The sequence below is a fragment of the Botrytis fragariae genome, assembly GCF_013461495.1.
Source record: "Botrytis fragariae strain BVB16 chromosome Unknown tig00000161, whole genome shotgun sequence".
Classification (NCBI taxonomy): Eukaryota; Fungi; Ascomycota; class Leotiomycetes; order Helotiales; family Sclerotiniaceae; genus Botrytis; species Botrytis fragariae.
In genome coordinates this window covers 879,503-895,444 of record NW_023500998.1, presented here as the reverse complement: position 1 = coordinate 895,444, position 15,942 = coordinate 879,503, and the positions used below count along the sequence as shown (strand labels likewise).

The 15,942-nt window shown below is 43.8% G+C and overlaps 7 protein-coding genes across 7 annotated transcripts; 2 read left to right on the top strand and 5 right to left on the bottom strand.

Annotated features, from left to right (window-relative positions):
- Positions 1 to 195: 195 nt before the first annotated feature.
- Positions 196 to 906, bottom strand: Bfra_009440 (putative gnat family protein; the record flags this gene model as incomplete). The annotated part of the gene is made up of 1 exon (XM_037339782.1): positions 196 to 906. The coding sequence occupies one exon, from the start codon at positions 904 to 906 to the stop codon at positions 196 to 198; it is 711 nt and encodes a 236-aa protein (XP_037189832.1).
- A 991-nt stretch (positions 907 to 1,897) lies between these two features.
- On the bottom strand, positions 1,898 to 2,823 carry Bfra_009439 (putative c6 transcription protein; the record flags this gene model as incomplete). Its single annotated transcript, XM_037339781.1, has 3 exons — positions 1,898 to 2,017; positions 2,308 to 2,459; positions 2,529 to 2,823. The coding sequence occupies 3 exons, from the start codon at positions 2,821 to 2,823 to the stop codon at positions 1,898 to 1,900; spliced, it is 567 nt and encodes a 188-aa protein (XP_037189831.1).
- Positions 2,824 to 2,878: 55 nt separating this feature from the next.
- On the bottom strand, positions 2,879 to 4,587 carry Bfra_009438 (putative c6 transcription protein; the record flags this gene model as incomplete). Its single annotated transcript, XM_037339780.1, has 5 exons — positions 2,879 to 3,206; positions 3,271 to 3,824; positions 4,008 to 4,039; positions 4,093 to 4,285; positions 4,333 to 4,587. 5 exons carry the CDS (start codon positions 4,585 to 4,587, stop codon positions 2,879 to 2,881), a joined length of 1,362 nt encoding a protein of 453 aa, XP_037189830.1.
- Positions 4,588 to 5,774: 1,187 nt separating this feature from the next.
- On the bottom strand, positions 5,775 to 9,380 carry Bfra_009437 (putative amp deaminase 2 protein; the record flags this gene model as incomplete). The annotated part of the gene is made up of 4 exons (XM_037339779.1): positions 5,775 to 6,372; positions 6,438 to 7,558; positions 7,610 to 9,282; positions 9,374 to 9,380. 4 exons carry the CDS (start codon positions 9,378 to 9,380, stop codon positions 5,775 to 5,777), a joined length of 3,399 nt encoding a protein of 1,132 aa, XP_037189829.1.
- Positions 9,381 to 9,940: 560 nt separating this feature from the next.
- Bfra_009436 (putative histone-specific chaperone protein) lies at positions 9,941 to 10,390 on the top strand (the record flags this gene model as incomplete). Its single annotated transcript, XM_037339778.1, has 3 exons — positions 9,941 to 10,069; positions 10,125 to 10,140; positions 10,200 to 10,390. 3 exons carry the CDS (start codon positions 9,941 to 9,943, stop codon positions 10,388 to 10,390), a joined length of 336 nt encoding a protein of 111 aa, XP_037189828.1.
- A 792-nt stretch (positions 10,391 to 11,182) lies between these two features.
- On the top strand, positions 11,183 to 12,481 carry Bfra_009435 (putative protein transport protein; the record flags this gene model as incomplete). Its single annotated transcript, XM_037339777.1, has 6 exons — positions 11,183 to 11,193; positions 11,460 to 11,675; positions 11,920 to 12,013; positions 12,071 to 12,205; positions 12,367 to 12,448; positions 12,474 to 12,481. The coding sequence occupies 6 exons, from the start codon at positions 11,183 to 11,185 to the stop codon at positions 12,479 to 12,481; spliced, it is 546 nt and encodes a 181-aa protein (XP_037189827.1).
- A 654-nt stretch (positions 12,482 to 13,135) lies between these two features.
- Positions 13,136 to 15,728, bottom strand: Bfra_009434 (putative vtc domain-containing protein; the record flags this gene model as incomplete). The annotated part of the gene is made up of 2 exons (XM_037339776.1): positions 13,136 to 14,328; positions 14,384 to 15,728. The coding sequence occupies 2 exons, from the start codon at positions 15,726 to 15,728 to the stop codon at positions 13,136 to 13,138; spliced, it is 2,538 nt and encodes an 845-aa protein (XP_037189826.1).
- Positions 15,729 to 15,942: the final 214 nt, after the last annotated feature.

Genomic DNA, 15,942 nt, shown 5'->3' with positions numbered 1-15,942 from the left:
CCGAAAAACAGCAATGGAATTTCAAAGATCTCATTCAAAAAATGCGCAGACTGAATGTGTATTAACAGCCGATAGTCTATGATAGACATGTATGTAGTTTAATCATAATTTCAAAATCACATTTCCCTTTCTCCAACCACAACAGTACTAATCTAAATCACCCCAAACTCAAAGCTACCTCCGTCGCCTCTCCCCTCACCCCACCCACTCCATCACAATTCCAAGCATATTCAACCACCTCTCCGGATTCCCCTTCCCCCCATCCTCCGGCAATGTCTCCGGATCCCCATTCTGCACCACCGCCTCCGCCAGCGTACACAACCCCGTCTCCACGAACCCCAGACTCCCATAGAGTGTCTTCACTATCAGATTTTCCGGATGCAGAAATACACGGATGCGTACTTTTTCCTTTCCTTCTCTCTGTGCTTGTTTCCTCGCGCTTTCAATCGCACCTTGAATTAACAATTTCGCGAGTCCTTTTCTTCGATGTAAAGATGAGGAGTATAGCGCGATCATCTGGTATTTCAATTCCTGGGCATCGGGTTCCGGGGGCGGAGCACCGCCTAGAGGAAGTGTGAAAAATGACGCCAGGGAAGGTCCATAGAGTTGGACTGAGCCGACGAGGAGCCCAGTGCCGATGGTGTGGGTTTCTGGGGGAGAAGAGGGGGAATGTGCAACAGCGAGGAAATAATGGAATTTCGGACGGGAGAAACGGGAAAGCCAGACGGAGGAGGAATAGAGCGATTCGAGTTCGAAAGTGGAGGCGAAGGAGCTGGGGGAGTCGAGGAGCGCGGAGAGACGGAGCGCGGAAAATTTGCCGGCGAGATAGGGGAGGAGGGTGGGGGGTGTGGTGGCTGTGTCTGTGGGTGAGGAGGGAACTCGGTGAATGGAGTATTGGAAGGACATTTTTGGGGGCTTGGATTGATGGTTTTGGTGGTAGTGGAGTTGAAAGGGTTTGAGGAGAGTATTTATAGTTATAGATAGGTAATGTAATGGACGACTTTCATTATCTGCCTACCAAAAGAATTCGAAGTCTGTAAACCAACATCCCACTGTTGGATGACCGTATAGCCCACCACTAGATTTCCTAATAATGTCCTCATGCAGGTACCATAAGCACTTATCCGATTTAACTGGTATACTGGGTTCGTATGAGGGATGCGTGACTTGAAGATATATCATTCTGGTGAGAGGCAGAGACGTCGGTAACATTTCAATTGGATTTTGAATACGCATATAGTTGAATTGTGCTTTCGAAATGTCTTGTGGGAATGTCGTATACTTCTACCAATGACCTACCGCGTCAGAGATAAATTTGATTAACTTGGGACGTAATTAGTGAACGATATCGGTCATATGTATATGAATGGGTGTCTATAAGCCGTTTGGGAATATAATTCATCTAGAGTCGAACAGAGTAATACTTGAGTCCAATGATTTCAATCAAAGGTGCTCCAGACCGAATCTAGTAGCTCCTCTACTCGGTCTCCATCCAACGATACTCCATACTGAATAATAGTAGCAGTATTTATTGCAAGACCATTAATGTATTAAAACTCCTTCTTACTGCAGAAGCCATCTTGAGTTTCTGTTCCCTATTTTCTTCGTTAAAAATCCTTTCTTATTCTTTCCTTTCAACTCATGTTACTTCTGCTTCTCTAGCCTCTTCACCATTTACGTTGATGCTTGATTCATGATTTTCCAAGCATAATCAAGATGCCGTCCATGCTGAGTTTAGTCAATATATAAAGAATATAATCCACCCATATAAACAGTTCGAACAGAATAGAGGAGTGTGTCGACCATTCTACTACAGTGCTTCATGCTTTAACTTCGTGATGATTCCTCACCCTCCGGCCATCTCTATCCTCACCCCTAATACGTTCCCACAATCCCCTTAAACAAACCCAAATTCAAAATCATTCATCCCGTCCACGCCAAGATTTATGTCCGGAAGATGCTGACCGTCCGTCGGTAAATGATTAGCATCTGACCTTATATGATTATCAAACAGGTTCTATTCTCTCATTAGTAATTGATTATTTCACAAGCCCACACAAAAACATGATTTTAAAATATCCATGCGCCTGAGGTTCAATAGTCCAGGCTGCAGTCCGACAATCAAAACTCTGGATATCTGAATACAATCGGGTCAGAATATCGAGCCCCATTTTGAATCTTGTATTGATCTCAGATATCCAGAGTTTCGTATTGCCGGACTACAGTTTGGACTATTGGAAGGCCAGATTCGAAAAGAAAATACATACCCAGTCAAAGTCAATAGGGATACCCATTAAATAATCAAACGGGCGGACTCATTGAGAGGATTTGTTTGAGAGAGAATGGATTGGGGGTCTCTAAATTCATGAAGGAGGAATTTGAAGCGGGAGTAGGGGAAGTCATAGACCATGTGTCCGCTCCTAGTGGGTTTGTAGTGGTTTGATTTATTGTGAATCCATCTATAAGCGGCGATCATTGTTAGTTGTGAGGATAACATTAGGGTCTCTTTCGAATTGGGAATACCATACCTTCCAAAGACAAACCTCCCATCGAGCCAATATCATTTGTGCCTAGATCCATATCCCAAGACATTTGTGACTTCCCAAGTGCCACATAAGCCGCATCAAGTTTTCTCATCATTACAGCCAGCACATCCGCTGCCCTTTTAACCTCCGGGTATTTCAGTTGCGTAATCTGCCATACATCCGATGACATCTTTAGCGCAGAAATCATTTCCACTTTTTGTTTCTGACATGAGGTGTTCTGATGTTTGCCTTTAATTTCCTCTTCCAGTATCTTCATCGTCCTCATGTACACGATCATTGCCGCGAGTAGAAATCATGCATCGTTAATGAAGATGGGAAACATCTGTCTCGGGCTAAGACCCTCCTGGTCGTGTAGCTTCGTAAGTCTGTTTTTGGAAATTGAGAAGTTGCATTGCGGCATCGATACCGACCTTAACGGAATATTCTCGCTCAGGATGATCTTGATTGCCCACAAGATACTTACGGTGAAGAACACATCGACTTTTGCATAGAAGATGAGCGATATTCAGTCTCTGGATAATCAACTTTGCTGGGTCAGCGATGCAACTGTCTATCGGTTGAAATCGGAACGATGGCGGTACATTTGCTTGTACCACGTCCAACTGAGCATCTAATTCCATGATATCATCGTAAGAAGGCGGGATAATGAATTCGCATATGCTGCAATTTTCCCGAAAACTTGACATATTTTGTTCTTGAACCGAACATATGACGCTGATGTTACTTCCGAGTCAGGTCGAGGGGTGGGAGCTCTGTACAATCTTCATCAAAATCCGAGTCATTCAAATTTCGGGGTAATTGAACATCGCTATCAACGGATTCAACCATACTAGGTAATCCAATATGAAAGGATGCCAGTAAATCTATTTGTCTCAAAATGGCCCAAAGTCGCCGACGCATTTCCCCTTGGAACGGAGTAATTTGTCCACCAACTCTATCGGGATCTCGATGAAGTCCCATTCGTAAGGCTAACCGGACAGCAACACCAAGAAGCACATAGCAGTTCACCTGATCAGCATCGCTGAGAACAAATTCTCCTTCCAAATGAGCAAGCATTGCTTCGATTGTATACTTTCCTGGTTTTGTGTAATCCGATAGGCGGATGCATTGGATACAGTTGCGTCGATATGTTCGTATCGTTTGCATTTGTGAAGCATGCTCATCTGGATTTTCTTCGCCTGCTGCATAACTGGAGAATAAAGAGAGACACATGATGCCATATAATAAGCCCAGCCAGCAAATAGGAATGTCATGCGGATTTGCCCAAAATTTCAAATACTAATCGATTTAATAAGTATGAGCAAATGCGGATATCAATTCTCAGCAGATAGAGAGTGATCTTTATAGTATGCAACGATGACAACAGAAATAAAAGCCTTTCCCAGCACGCTAGCTGTAGAATGGTCTCTCATAATTCTAATATTTCGAACGATGCAAAAGTGGAAGAAAACATTACGTTACCTCTTTTTGAAAAGTCGGCGCATGCAGAATATCTTGTAAAATGTTTAGCATTGTCCCACAACTCATGCTATTACTGGAGACCTACGCAGTGAAGGATTGGCTCCATGAAAATAGCCTTGAACAATCTTATCAACGACTCTACGGGAAGGTAGAGCTGCCAATAATTTGGCTTTGGTCGGTGGTGCATCTGTGTTGAAAAGTAGACTGGGTTCAGGCCCAGTCTCTTCTTCAATATCATCGTCTTCTCCTTGATCAAAATATTCTTTAACTTCTCCTATCTGATGAATATCAGTACAAGTAACTTGACGCAATGGAAAATTCTCACGTCATCAAGAATTGCAGCCCAGTGGGTAGCGCCAACATATTGCGTTTCCTTCCCGCCAATTACAACCTGCCCTGAAGGCGGTATAGTCTGTTGAATAACTGAGGGCTTATCCAAGCCAGATGAAGAACTATCAACCGTATTTAATCTCTGATCTTCCGATGAGATCCCAAGAGCCTCCGCTCTGGCAACAAGGTTTCCGGGCTCCGGGCCATCACGTGGAGGAGTATTTGGTCCAGCTAATTGTTGAGAATTCATAACGTCCTTAACTAAGCTTTCCAGGTGCTTCAATCTTTTGTGCATTGTCATCGCGGCTTTCTTCCTTGGTAAGGGCGTGGATATGAACATGATCCCACCCTATCCTTCTTTTGACATTGGCTGCATGGTTGAGCTCGATCGCATTTAAGTTTGGCATGCCGACATGGTGTACAACTCAATTGAACACGATTTCTCTTGGAATGAGCAGGAGCAGATTCCTGTGAGGTGGATGTTGATGGTGTATCCATTCTGATTGATGTTTACATTGATTGGCGCTGATGGAAAAGGCAGTAACAACTGGTCGTCTCGCAACGAACCACTCGGCACAGAGTACGGAAACTAAAGTGGTTATTGATCTCTAAAGAGATTGGCGATGATTAACAATATCAAGCACTTTATTTGAAAACCGTTGAATGTGTGATATACTGTAACGTTCTTGGTGTTCGTGATCGTTATAAGAACAAGGAGCCTGTTGAGCTTCGCCTGTGCATTTCAGCCAATGAGCTTCATTTTTACCGGCCCCACCAATCATCATCATCACACACTACACAACTCTATATAGAATAGAGTATATGGGAGAATATATAGGCCGTGTTTGATCACTTCTTAGCATTGACAATAATTCGATTAATTGAGAGATTTTAGTAAAGACCTCTCTCTCTCTCTCTAAATGATGAAATTCATTGTGTTTTTCCTCCTTCGAATGAATACACAGACTCGCTTCTTGACCGTAGGTACATCTTCAAACCATCTCGTCTCACCTACTCCTGGCATTTCAAATCGACTTGTTTAACAATTTAATATTGACAATGAGGTAGGAAAAATGTTTGTGATGCTGTCGGGCAAGATTATAATTTGGTAAAACTTGCATTCTATTTTCTATGTCGACCCAGTGATTGGTACTGACTGTTGCGGATCTATTCTCTGGTATATTCATAAACACTTCATTTCCCTATCTATTCAATCCTTATCAAAATATCATCAACGCCGATTTATCTAAGCTACCAGAGGAATGGGTGGTGATTTACAACCAGTCCTTCCTGCCCTTACGTTCATCTAGACCGCATAACCATCTATATCAAGCCATCTCAATTCATGTTCCAAAATCTTCATCATATCCCAGCCATCTCAAAGATTGCACTTCCTTAAATCATAATCTCCACCCACCGTATCCCAACTAAAATGATTCAATTGGAGTCGGCAGCATCATCGTTGTCTACATCACTATCTTCTGCGTCTATCTCTTCATCTAGCTTTCCATCTAATGTCGCTACACTCTTGTTATCGTTGCCCTTTTTCAACATCATCAAAGCATGCTCATCACTTTCTGTCGCACTGTTCTTTCTGTTGCTTTCTCTTCTCTGCTTTCTACTGACTAGACCTGGGAATATTCTTGGTTCACTGCCTGAAAGATGTAGATCACTAAAGCCTGCTTCTAGTCCCCAAGATTTTTCACGTCCCTTGTTGGCTGAGATTGGCGAGTTGAACGACGAGTTCGGTTGTGTCTGTTGATTTGGAGTAGCATAACCAGATGGACTATCGGTACCTTTCTGATGAGTTTTGAAATGAGAATCTAGGTGTAGCTGAGAGTGGGAAGGGGGGACACGAGCAGCCTGAGCAGGATTTTGCTGGTATGATTGAGAAGGGCCATGATCGGCCACGCTAACAGAAGCTTTCATGGATGATGTTGGTGAATGTGGTCGCGGCCCTGGGAAAAAGGAATTTTCATCTACTGGGGCTGATGTCTGAACGGCTGGAGTTGACAGAGCAGTGTAACGCTCAATCCTGTTTTTGCTATTAGTATTGCATATATTTTGAAAAGATAACAAGGAAGCATTAGCATGACTTACATAGATAGTTCCTGCATCAACGTCTCGTGTCGGAAGCCTTCCCGAATATTTGGGACGTTGCTCTTTGCCATAGTATTACCCTTTACTCCGGGTAAATCATAGTCTGGACCTAACCATCTCTGCTTCACAGAATGTTCAAAGCCACTTTGTACGACTGAATTTTTGGCCAATTCACACATATCCACTGCGCTAAGCTTGTAAATTTGTGCAGCGACCGAGTATTCCTCGATAAGTGGCTCCTTTGTAAAAGCGAATTGCAGAGGATCATCGGTAGAGAGAGAGACATTAAGACCTCTCTTAAAATAGGAAAGGAAAGGGTTTCTTTCATATGCTAGGAACAGTGCATTATTACTCAAAGGTGACATTGCTACTCCTATCTGCTCGAGATAGAAGATATATTGTAGCAAAGGTACTTTTCGAAGTAACAAACCATGACTGATACTGTGACAGCAAAGAACTGCAGCAGCTAGATGATCAGTATCACCAGCTTCTCCACAATGAGGTCGTAGTAAGAATGTGTTGAAGCCACGCTGCTTGCGCCACACATTCAAAGAAGAAATGTTGGCGAAAAGGTAATAGATCCAATAGCTGTAAGGAGGATTTTGCTTAGAATCCCATACTTTTGGTACTGGGAACTTTTTGAATAATCTTCGCTCAGCTTTACTCTCATCATCTACACTATCAAATCCGATTACTCGCTGAAGGAAGATGTGGAGCTTTGGGTGGCTAGATGGATCTTTGGTTACTTCAAAGAGAGGCTGAAACAAGTTGATGATAACTTGTTCGAAGTTCTCCATCAATCCACTGGATTTGTAAACGTCGAACAGCCGTGGGACTTGGATCAACCATCGAACGTTGTGTGAGAATAGTTTGTTGTCAACAACCCATGCTGCTAGCTTGTCCCATTCGTCGATAGTTCTTCCATAGATGGAGATTCGCCATTCAACCATTTGATACTTGCTTGATTCGAGATCTGATATGACCTCTTTAGTGATTTCTGCCAGATATCTTCCGTTTATGAAATTATCTGTCTTTAAGAAAATTGTTCTCAAACGAGATTCCCCAACAGGATTATACTTCAGATTGAATTTGTCGAATCGATGGAAAGAATCGGTGTGAGCCTGAAAAGTAGTTAGAAAAGTGTAACGAGACCCAAGAAACCATCAACCTACGTGCATATCAAGCGTATCGATACTCAAATCATAAGAAGTCAAGTTGATACTTTGAAAAACTTCAGCTAACGTGAGATGTTTACCATCTCTGAACATGACGATTTCATCAGGATTTTTCTTCATCTTACTCTTAATGAATCTAAGCAGATGCTTCTGGTTCATACAGGCAGAGTGATGAACGTGAGTATCAACCTTTCTAACATTGTAGAAATCTCTGTGCGGTACACGTTTACTGTCCGCCATTTCCTGATATTCGTTGAGAAGAACGTAAAGATTGAATTTGCCCTCCAAATACTGCAAACGACGATAGGCAAAACTTTTACTTGGGCCATCAGATGAGACATTGAGAATTTGTTCCAAGTCCATGTAGAATTCTCTGATATCAGGTATGTTGATTACGGGTTGTTCAAGCTCTTGAAGTTTCGAGTTTTCGTAGACCTGGAACACCCCGCTTCCATCAAGTCTGAAGGTCATTTCTCCAGGTGGAGGAAGTGGAAGAAGATCTTCCATTTCGAAATCAGAACCAATGTCTTGCCCAGGTTTTCTCTTGCGTAGAGGGGTTTTGGGGGCACTGCGTGCACTAGTAGCCTGGGCTTGTGACAATTCTGATGCTGCACCGCTGATCGTTTGCTGATGGCCATGGGCTTCAGCTTGAGGTGGCAATACCATGCTGTTCGCCATACTGTTTGCTGTACTGTTTCTTGCATTTGTTGCGGCTTTATCGTCGTGCCAAGATGGCTCGGGAGGTGGTGGATAGATACTCCAGTTCGGGTCATCCTTAGGATTATCACCATCTTCTTGTAACGACAGGCGAATGTATTTGTGTCTAATGTCTATCACTTTTTGAATATTAGTGTAGATGGATGCGAGTTCCGCAGTTATGTGGGAGTCAGAATTGGCAAATCCGCCTGCACCAGAACCAAGGCCGACACCGGCACCTGCACCATGCAATCCTTCCATTTCTAGCAATGGCTTAGGTTCATGAGGAAGTTCTGGATGAGCTGCATGATCTCTAGCTTCCTTGTCTGCTCTCAGAAGGGATTCTCGTCTATTGTGTAATCCAGGAGTATGAACAAAAGTTCCTGCAGCAAGGCTCGGTTCTTGGATTACAGCACTTTCTGGGTGCTTTCCAAGATCTGCCAGACCAATAGGAGGAGCAGTTCTGAGTTTATTGAGATTTGGGAGATTTTGTGTGCTCGTTCCTAAAGCTTGACTTCCAGATCGATTCAATCCTCCTTGATCAGAATCTAAAATGTTAGAGAAGGATTTAGGTTTCAACACAGGACTAGGAACTGCAGACTTCTGAGAATGACCCCAATTGCTGCCGCTACCAGTTTTGTTGCCTTCCAACTGGCTGCGTTGAAAGAATAATTTCGCATCGGTCTGGCTCATCTCTTTCTCTGCAAGATAGTCGAAGTAAGCCGTTTTCTTTTGCTTGTCTCGAGCTAACATTCCACTTTGAGACATTGGAGTTTCGAGGCCGGGTGTATCATCAGATAGGAGAGCTGCCTCTGGAAGCATGTCTTCTGGTTCCTCCACTAGATCTTCACCGGCCCCAATATACCCCTCCTCCGCGATATCATTATCTATGTCGGACATGTTGGAAAATGCTAGTTTAGAGGGAACTCTTGGGGAAGAAGGGAGTTTTGAAGGGTTCTGCTCTGACGATGAATCTGGATAAAATATGTTAGCCCCTCATATTTTGTGTACCCTGCAACGCGGGGTTGAAGTGAAGCTATGTGACACCAAATCTTGGGTCCTTACCAGGCATATTTGTTATTTATCCTCTATGGCACAGAGAAGAATGTTGTCCCTTATAGTCTAGCCAGTATCCCCAATAATCTGACCCAAGATGGTTTGTTCAAACAAGAAGAAATGGGAAATATGAAGCAAGAAGCAAATCTTCAAGGTTGATTGTAAAAAGTTGGTTGTTTAACCTTAAATCTTTATGTTCCTGGGCTAAAAAGGCACTCTGGCGGCCGTGTCTCGAAAGGCCTGTTGATAATTGATATGAATTTGTAACTTTCGACAAATCAAAAACCACCGAATCTTTCTTGGCCTTACTACAATCTACAATCTTAGCGCCTTTCTCTCCATCGCGCGAAGTCAAACGCGCTTTCCCCCCCAAATATCGATTATTTGTATGTACAGTGGTGACAACAAATACTATCTGATAGCTGCTAACTTTGAAGGACCGTGCCATCCATCCCCCTAGTTACTTTCCTGTCGTTGATTTAATCTTTGTCGCCTTTCACAACTTCAACACTTCTTCCCTTTAACCAAAAATAACAACAACTAGCTTTTTTTTATTTTACCAAACCTCTCATAAAGATGTCTGCACAAACTGGTTCTGCGGCCACTATTGGTGATAAGGGCAAAGGCAAGAGTGCTGCTGAGCCCCAAGATGTAACTATGGGTGAGGGCGGCGATGATAGCTCCAGTGAGGAGGATGTTGATGATGTAAGTTATACTTGAGCGTACTGAATTTGACCTCCTACTGACAATACTCTCTTAGGATGCTCCACCACCAGGTAAATTCTCAAAGAATTAACACTACTACTTCTCGAACATGAATTGACAACATACATAGCTGAAGAGGTCGAGGAGGAAGCTTCAGACAATGAAATCGACAAATCCAACATCATTCAAGGTCGTCGCACTCGTGGCAAGCAAATCGACTTTGCTGCAGCTGCCAAAGACCTCCCAGCCGACGACGATGAGGATGAGGACGATGACTTTCAATCTGAGGGCGAGGAAGATGATGAGATGGGAGGAAACTAAGGGAGAACGACGATTGCATTTTGGTAGATTGGAGGAATTCGATTCACTGATTTTTGCCGGATTTCGCACCTTTTACATGATCGCATTCACGCTCGCAGTTAACGATACCACATCTTTCCGGTTATTCACAAAATTTCACGACTCCAGGCATATGATTTGAACGATGGTATGGGACATCTGGGGAATTGGGGGTGGGGGGAAGATGTTTTTCAGCACAAGCATGTGTGTACTTCTAGATACCAAACAAAAGGGGCGTCCATTGCACATTGCATATTGCACATCGCATCCAGTTCAAATCTCCAAACCGACGCAATTTCCCCAAGTGAAAAGTAAACAAAACAAGCAAAACAAACAAACAAAACAATCCCATTTACAATCAGCCCTGCAAACCTTCCTCGTAATTTTTTCTGCACAGACTGGAAATCCCATCATGATAAACCAGATAAAGAAAACCCACAGGATCCCATATTAAAGGACCAGGATCATGCCCAATTTTCCCAAACTCCAAAACCGTTACCGCATTCTCCTCCAAACTACCAAGACAGCTATTCCATCACACCAGATTCTAGACTCTTTTCACTCTTTTGTTTGTGCTGTGTTTCGAAACACCATTATTTGAGGAGTGACGGGATATCAAACACCACATCCGTTGACAAGCGAACACATATCCCGATTGCGAGGGCAGGGCGAGTGACAAAGACGAAGACTAGATTTCTTATCTTGTTGCGCCAGGTGTTTTGTTGATTTATTTCGCAGACGAACGGAATTTATACCTAATTTATTTGAGGAATCATGGCGAACAGGTGTGTATGATTTCTTTTTTTCCTTCTTGCTATATGTTCCGAGACTCTGCGCATCCCATTCATTCATCTCCTCGATCTATTCGGTAGGTAGATAGGTATAATTCGCAAAGAGACGGAAACGGGGAGTCAGTATTCATAAGTGCGAAGTACATTCTCTGCGCATACCCAACCCCAGGAGCATTTTACTCTTACACACCTCAATATAAACAAACACTCTCAATCGATGTAAATAATACGTATTAACATTCCCTGGAAACCCGCCACAGATTCGGCGCATCGTCCCTCCATCAACGTGATCCGCGCAGTGCGCTTTTTGAAAACTACAACGCGGGCGCAAGTTCAAGGAATGCGAGTTCGAGTCCCGCGCCAAGAGGGTATGGGTATAATGCCGGAGGAGGTGTAGGAGGGTATTCGGGAGGAGGAGGATATGGAGAGAGAGAGGATAGTGTGCAGGGGTTTAGGAGCGCGACGCCGAATAGTAGGTATGTACTTGACGATTTGCTATTTGTTTTTTGTGTTGTATTGTGTTGTGTTGGGTTTGTGGAGGGAGAAGGTGAGGAGAGAGGAGAAAGAGGGAAGATGGAAGAGGGTAGATTGGGGGGTAGGAATGCATAGGAAAAATGGGATATGATGAACGCAAGTGCATACATCATCCCCTCGAAGAACCCCTACAACTCACCCTATCCATCTCACCCACAAAACAAACTAACCCACCCACCCACCCAGAGGCCAATACAGCGACGCCGTCCTCAACGAGCTCGAAAGTCAAAACAACGACCAAGTCGAAGGCATCATGGGCAAAGTGCGCCAACTGAAATCCGTACGCCCTTTCCCCCTTCCCTCCCCCTCTCTCTCATCCCCACTAACCCCTCCCCAGATGACCATCGCCATCGGCGACGAGATCCGCGAATCCTCCGCCCTCGCGGAAAAAATGAACGATAATTTCGAAGGCGCCCGCGTGCGCATCAGAGGAACCATGAATCGCATGTTGATTATGAGTCAGAAGACGGGGGTTAGTTGGAAAGTGTGGATATTGTTTTTCGCGGCAGTTTTCGGTTTGTTCTTTTGGGTGTGGGTTTTTTAGGGGGAGGAGGGATTGGAACGGGAAAGGAAGGGAGGAGAGGAGAATTGTATAAATACAAACTATCACATAATACTTTTACCGCATTACAGAGCGCGAAGAGAAAGGAGAGGAAAGTAAGTCGAGCAGATTCGGGGCAGAAGGGAAGGAAGGAAGGAAGGGGAAAAGAAAGGGGTAAGAAAATACTGGTACGCAACAGTACAATAATGGATGGAATGCATGGGATAACACGACACGACGGCGTTATGGAGAAAACCGGGTTGTTTGTATCATATCATATTACATCGTACCATGGCATAGCAAATTTCATGATCACTTGACGAGACATGATTTGATTCGTAATAAGTGATGGTTCGTCTGGGTCATATATGTATATATCTCTAAATTTTTATCGTTTGGGAGAAAAGAAAGGGGGCGCTGGCCATGTATCTCTATCTACCTATCTTAGATTTATACATACACATATACATATATACATATTCATCCACAAATCTTGAGATAAACATGGATTCATAAAATCACATTAAGAATCCGAAAGTTTCATAATTGCATTCATTAACTAACTGACTAACTAACTATCGTAGCATAATGGATGACCTATCAGATCATACCACCATATCACCTATAACGGAATACATACCACCCATCCCAACCGCTCCCAGACCTCTAAACCCCTAAATAATAATAAAAACCCTGGTATATTGTCCTACTCCACCGAACCCCATCCCGCCCAATTGATGCCTTTAAAGCACAATAGAAACCCCTCCCTCCCGTTAACACCATTGAAACTCCCAACGTATAATACAACTTCTCCCCGCATTCCCAACCTCCCCCATGTTTCTCTCCCCTCACCCTCTCCCCTTATTCCCTCCCCACAAAAATAACCACATTAATCGCCGCCGCATACGCCTCCCTAACCGCACAACTCAAGCACGTCTTCCCCACCACCGCCACCACCGCATTCAATCCCCAATGACTACACCACGCTCTCGCCATACACTCATTATCCTCCACGCCCCAAGCCTCGACCACCAATACCGTATCCTTATCCACGCCCTCCATAAGTTCCTTGAAGCTCCACTTTGCCCCCTTCCAATCATAGCCTTCTTCCCAACTCCCCTCAATCCCAAGTTCCTCCGGTTCCGGCGCCCATCCTAACTGTAGATCTTCGTTTAAATTATCACCGCCGACACCCGCCCAATTATGTATATCGAGTAATTGATTCATGCGTGCAATCTTATACATATAATCAAAGAAAAGAGGATGAGGACCATTAGAACAAGGATATGCGGTGATGAATGAAACATCATGAGCTAACCTCAACCAATGCGATTGGCCTTTCCTGGCAAAAACCACACAGGCATCATAAGTAGGCGGTCTCTTTCCAATTTCACTACTTCTCTTTGGGGATCCGCCATCGAGCTGCTGATTTGGCTTTGCAACTTCGAATGCTAATTTTTCAATGCGAATATTGTCTATAGGTGGTGAGACCAAGTCTAGCTTGGGTAGCACAAATTCACTGACGGGATAGACTGGATCGCCAGGGTCAGGGGGACCAAGAGGATCAGATCGAACTCGCATGCTTAGAACGTCAGTTTTGGTGATGACTTGAGGAGTCATACGTTGACGAATCCGCAACACTTGAGTGCGTTCGATATCCGTGGAAGCGAGAGCTGGACCGACCCAACCTGCAATTTCTTGACAAGTGGGAGCAAGAACTTTACCAACGATAGAAGTCGATGCCCAGTACGTACTACCTCTATATTGAAAGCCGGAGTTTGGATACATATGCGTAAGACCTCCGAGATCAACACCTCCATCTTCGTCACAGTCAATTAAAGTATTCATAAGAAGCCATGGTTGCGTGGGTCCGGGTAGAATTAGGCCGGTACAAAATGACATAGCATCTGCAGAACGATCTTCAAGAGGTGAAGCATCCGGATCTAGCTCTTTTAGAGCTTCATCTACCATAGCTAAATTAGGCCACTTCATAGCTCTTGCGAATTTGCGCAAAGCTTTAACTTGTGATCTCTTTTTTAAAAGTCTGAATTTAACTGTATTGAAATCAGCCTCCTGCCGTAAAGAATCCAAGAAAATGTGAAAACCTACTCTGTTGAAATTCATCACCAGCTTTGTACTTTTCAATAGTCATGCACTCTCTCCACTTCTTCGCAACAGCTAGGTCCCAAGAGATCCATGGTGGTAATTGCGCCAATAATCTCTCTTTTGCTTCTTCCGAATGATGTTTTGACTGAATTCTCAATTCCAACTCCATGCTCAATAGTAACTGATGAAAAAATGCTCGATATCTTCCATGATCAGAATATGCCCCATCAGCAAAGAATTTAGCCACAACATGATTCTTAGGTTGACTAAAATCAATCCATTCACGTCTTGACAACGCAATGATCAGATCCGCAATTTGTTTCTCCATCCCTTTTTTCGCGATGAAGGATTTGTCGAGGTCCTTGAGTAATACTTTGTATAAACTCTTATATAACATATCCTCACTCTCATTATCAATCCCAGCTTCTAGGTATATCAAGCGATCCAATATAATTTGCAAATCCACATCCCTCAGCGTTTGGACACCTGAATCGCGAAGCTCAATCGGGGCGTGCGGGTTGCCATTTACGCTACACCAGTGATTCAACGTAATAGTGCCTCTCAACGTGCCATAATAAAAGGCCATACTAGGCTGTTCAAGAGAGTCCCATGGTCGATTTGCTTCACCAGGTCCTTGTAACCGCATTGAATCCGCCATGAATGCCCTACTAAAGATCTCCGCACGATCACTTCCAGCCCCTCCATTCCCATTACAAGTCGCATATAGCGCAAAGTATTCGTCGGAAGCATGTGCGATTGATTCCATCGTTCCCTTAAAAACGGGTACTCCATTAGCAATTAATTGCATCGCTTTTCCTTGTGACAATTCGGCGTCGTTTGAGAAACCAACAGGTGGCCATTCCATCAATGAGTTAACCTTAGGCGCTCTTACACCCTCCTCCGTATATTTTGATGATTTGCCTGTACTAGGTCTTGCGTGATGAGGCGAAAGAGAGGTAGAATTGCTTAGTTTATTCGAATGATTTCTCTTCGGAGAGGTAGAATGAGCATCGTCATCTGCGCGGCGTCGATAATCTGTATGTGGTGAACGAGAAGTCGAGGCACTCAAATTGACCGAATGATGTCTTCGAGGATTTTCATCATCTTCGCGATCTCTATTATCTCGATGTCGATGTTTGCGGGAAGAAATCGAACCATATCCATCGCCCTCCTCCTCTCCATCCCTTGAGTGTTTGTCTCGATTTCTCCTGCTTCTCCGATGTTTTCTACGCTCTCTCCTCGGTCTCTGTTCAAACTCCTCCTCGATTTCCGGCTCAAACTCTGTTTCCTCCTCGCCCTTCTTCTTGCCTTTTAGCAAACCGACTATCTTGTCCTTAACACCAACCATTGTCAACCTATCTCTCACTGCCTCTCACTGTTGTTTCCCTTGTCGAATTATCAAATCTCCAATTTCCAATTCCAATTTCCAATTTCCAATCTCTCTAATTTCCTCACATTTATTTCTCTTCGAATTCTTTTTCGTAATCAGTAATTGAATACTGTAAATCTCTCATTCACAAATTCACAAGCTCACTCCAATCCAGGTCTGGTGTGACGAATTC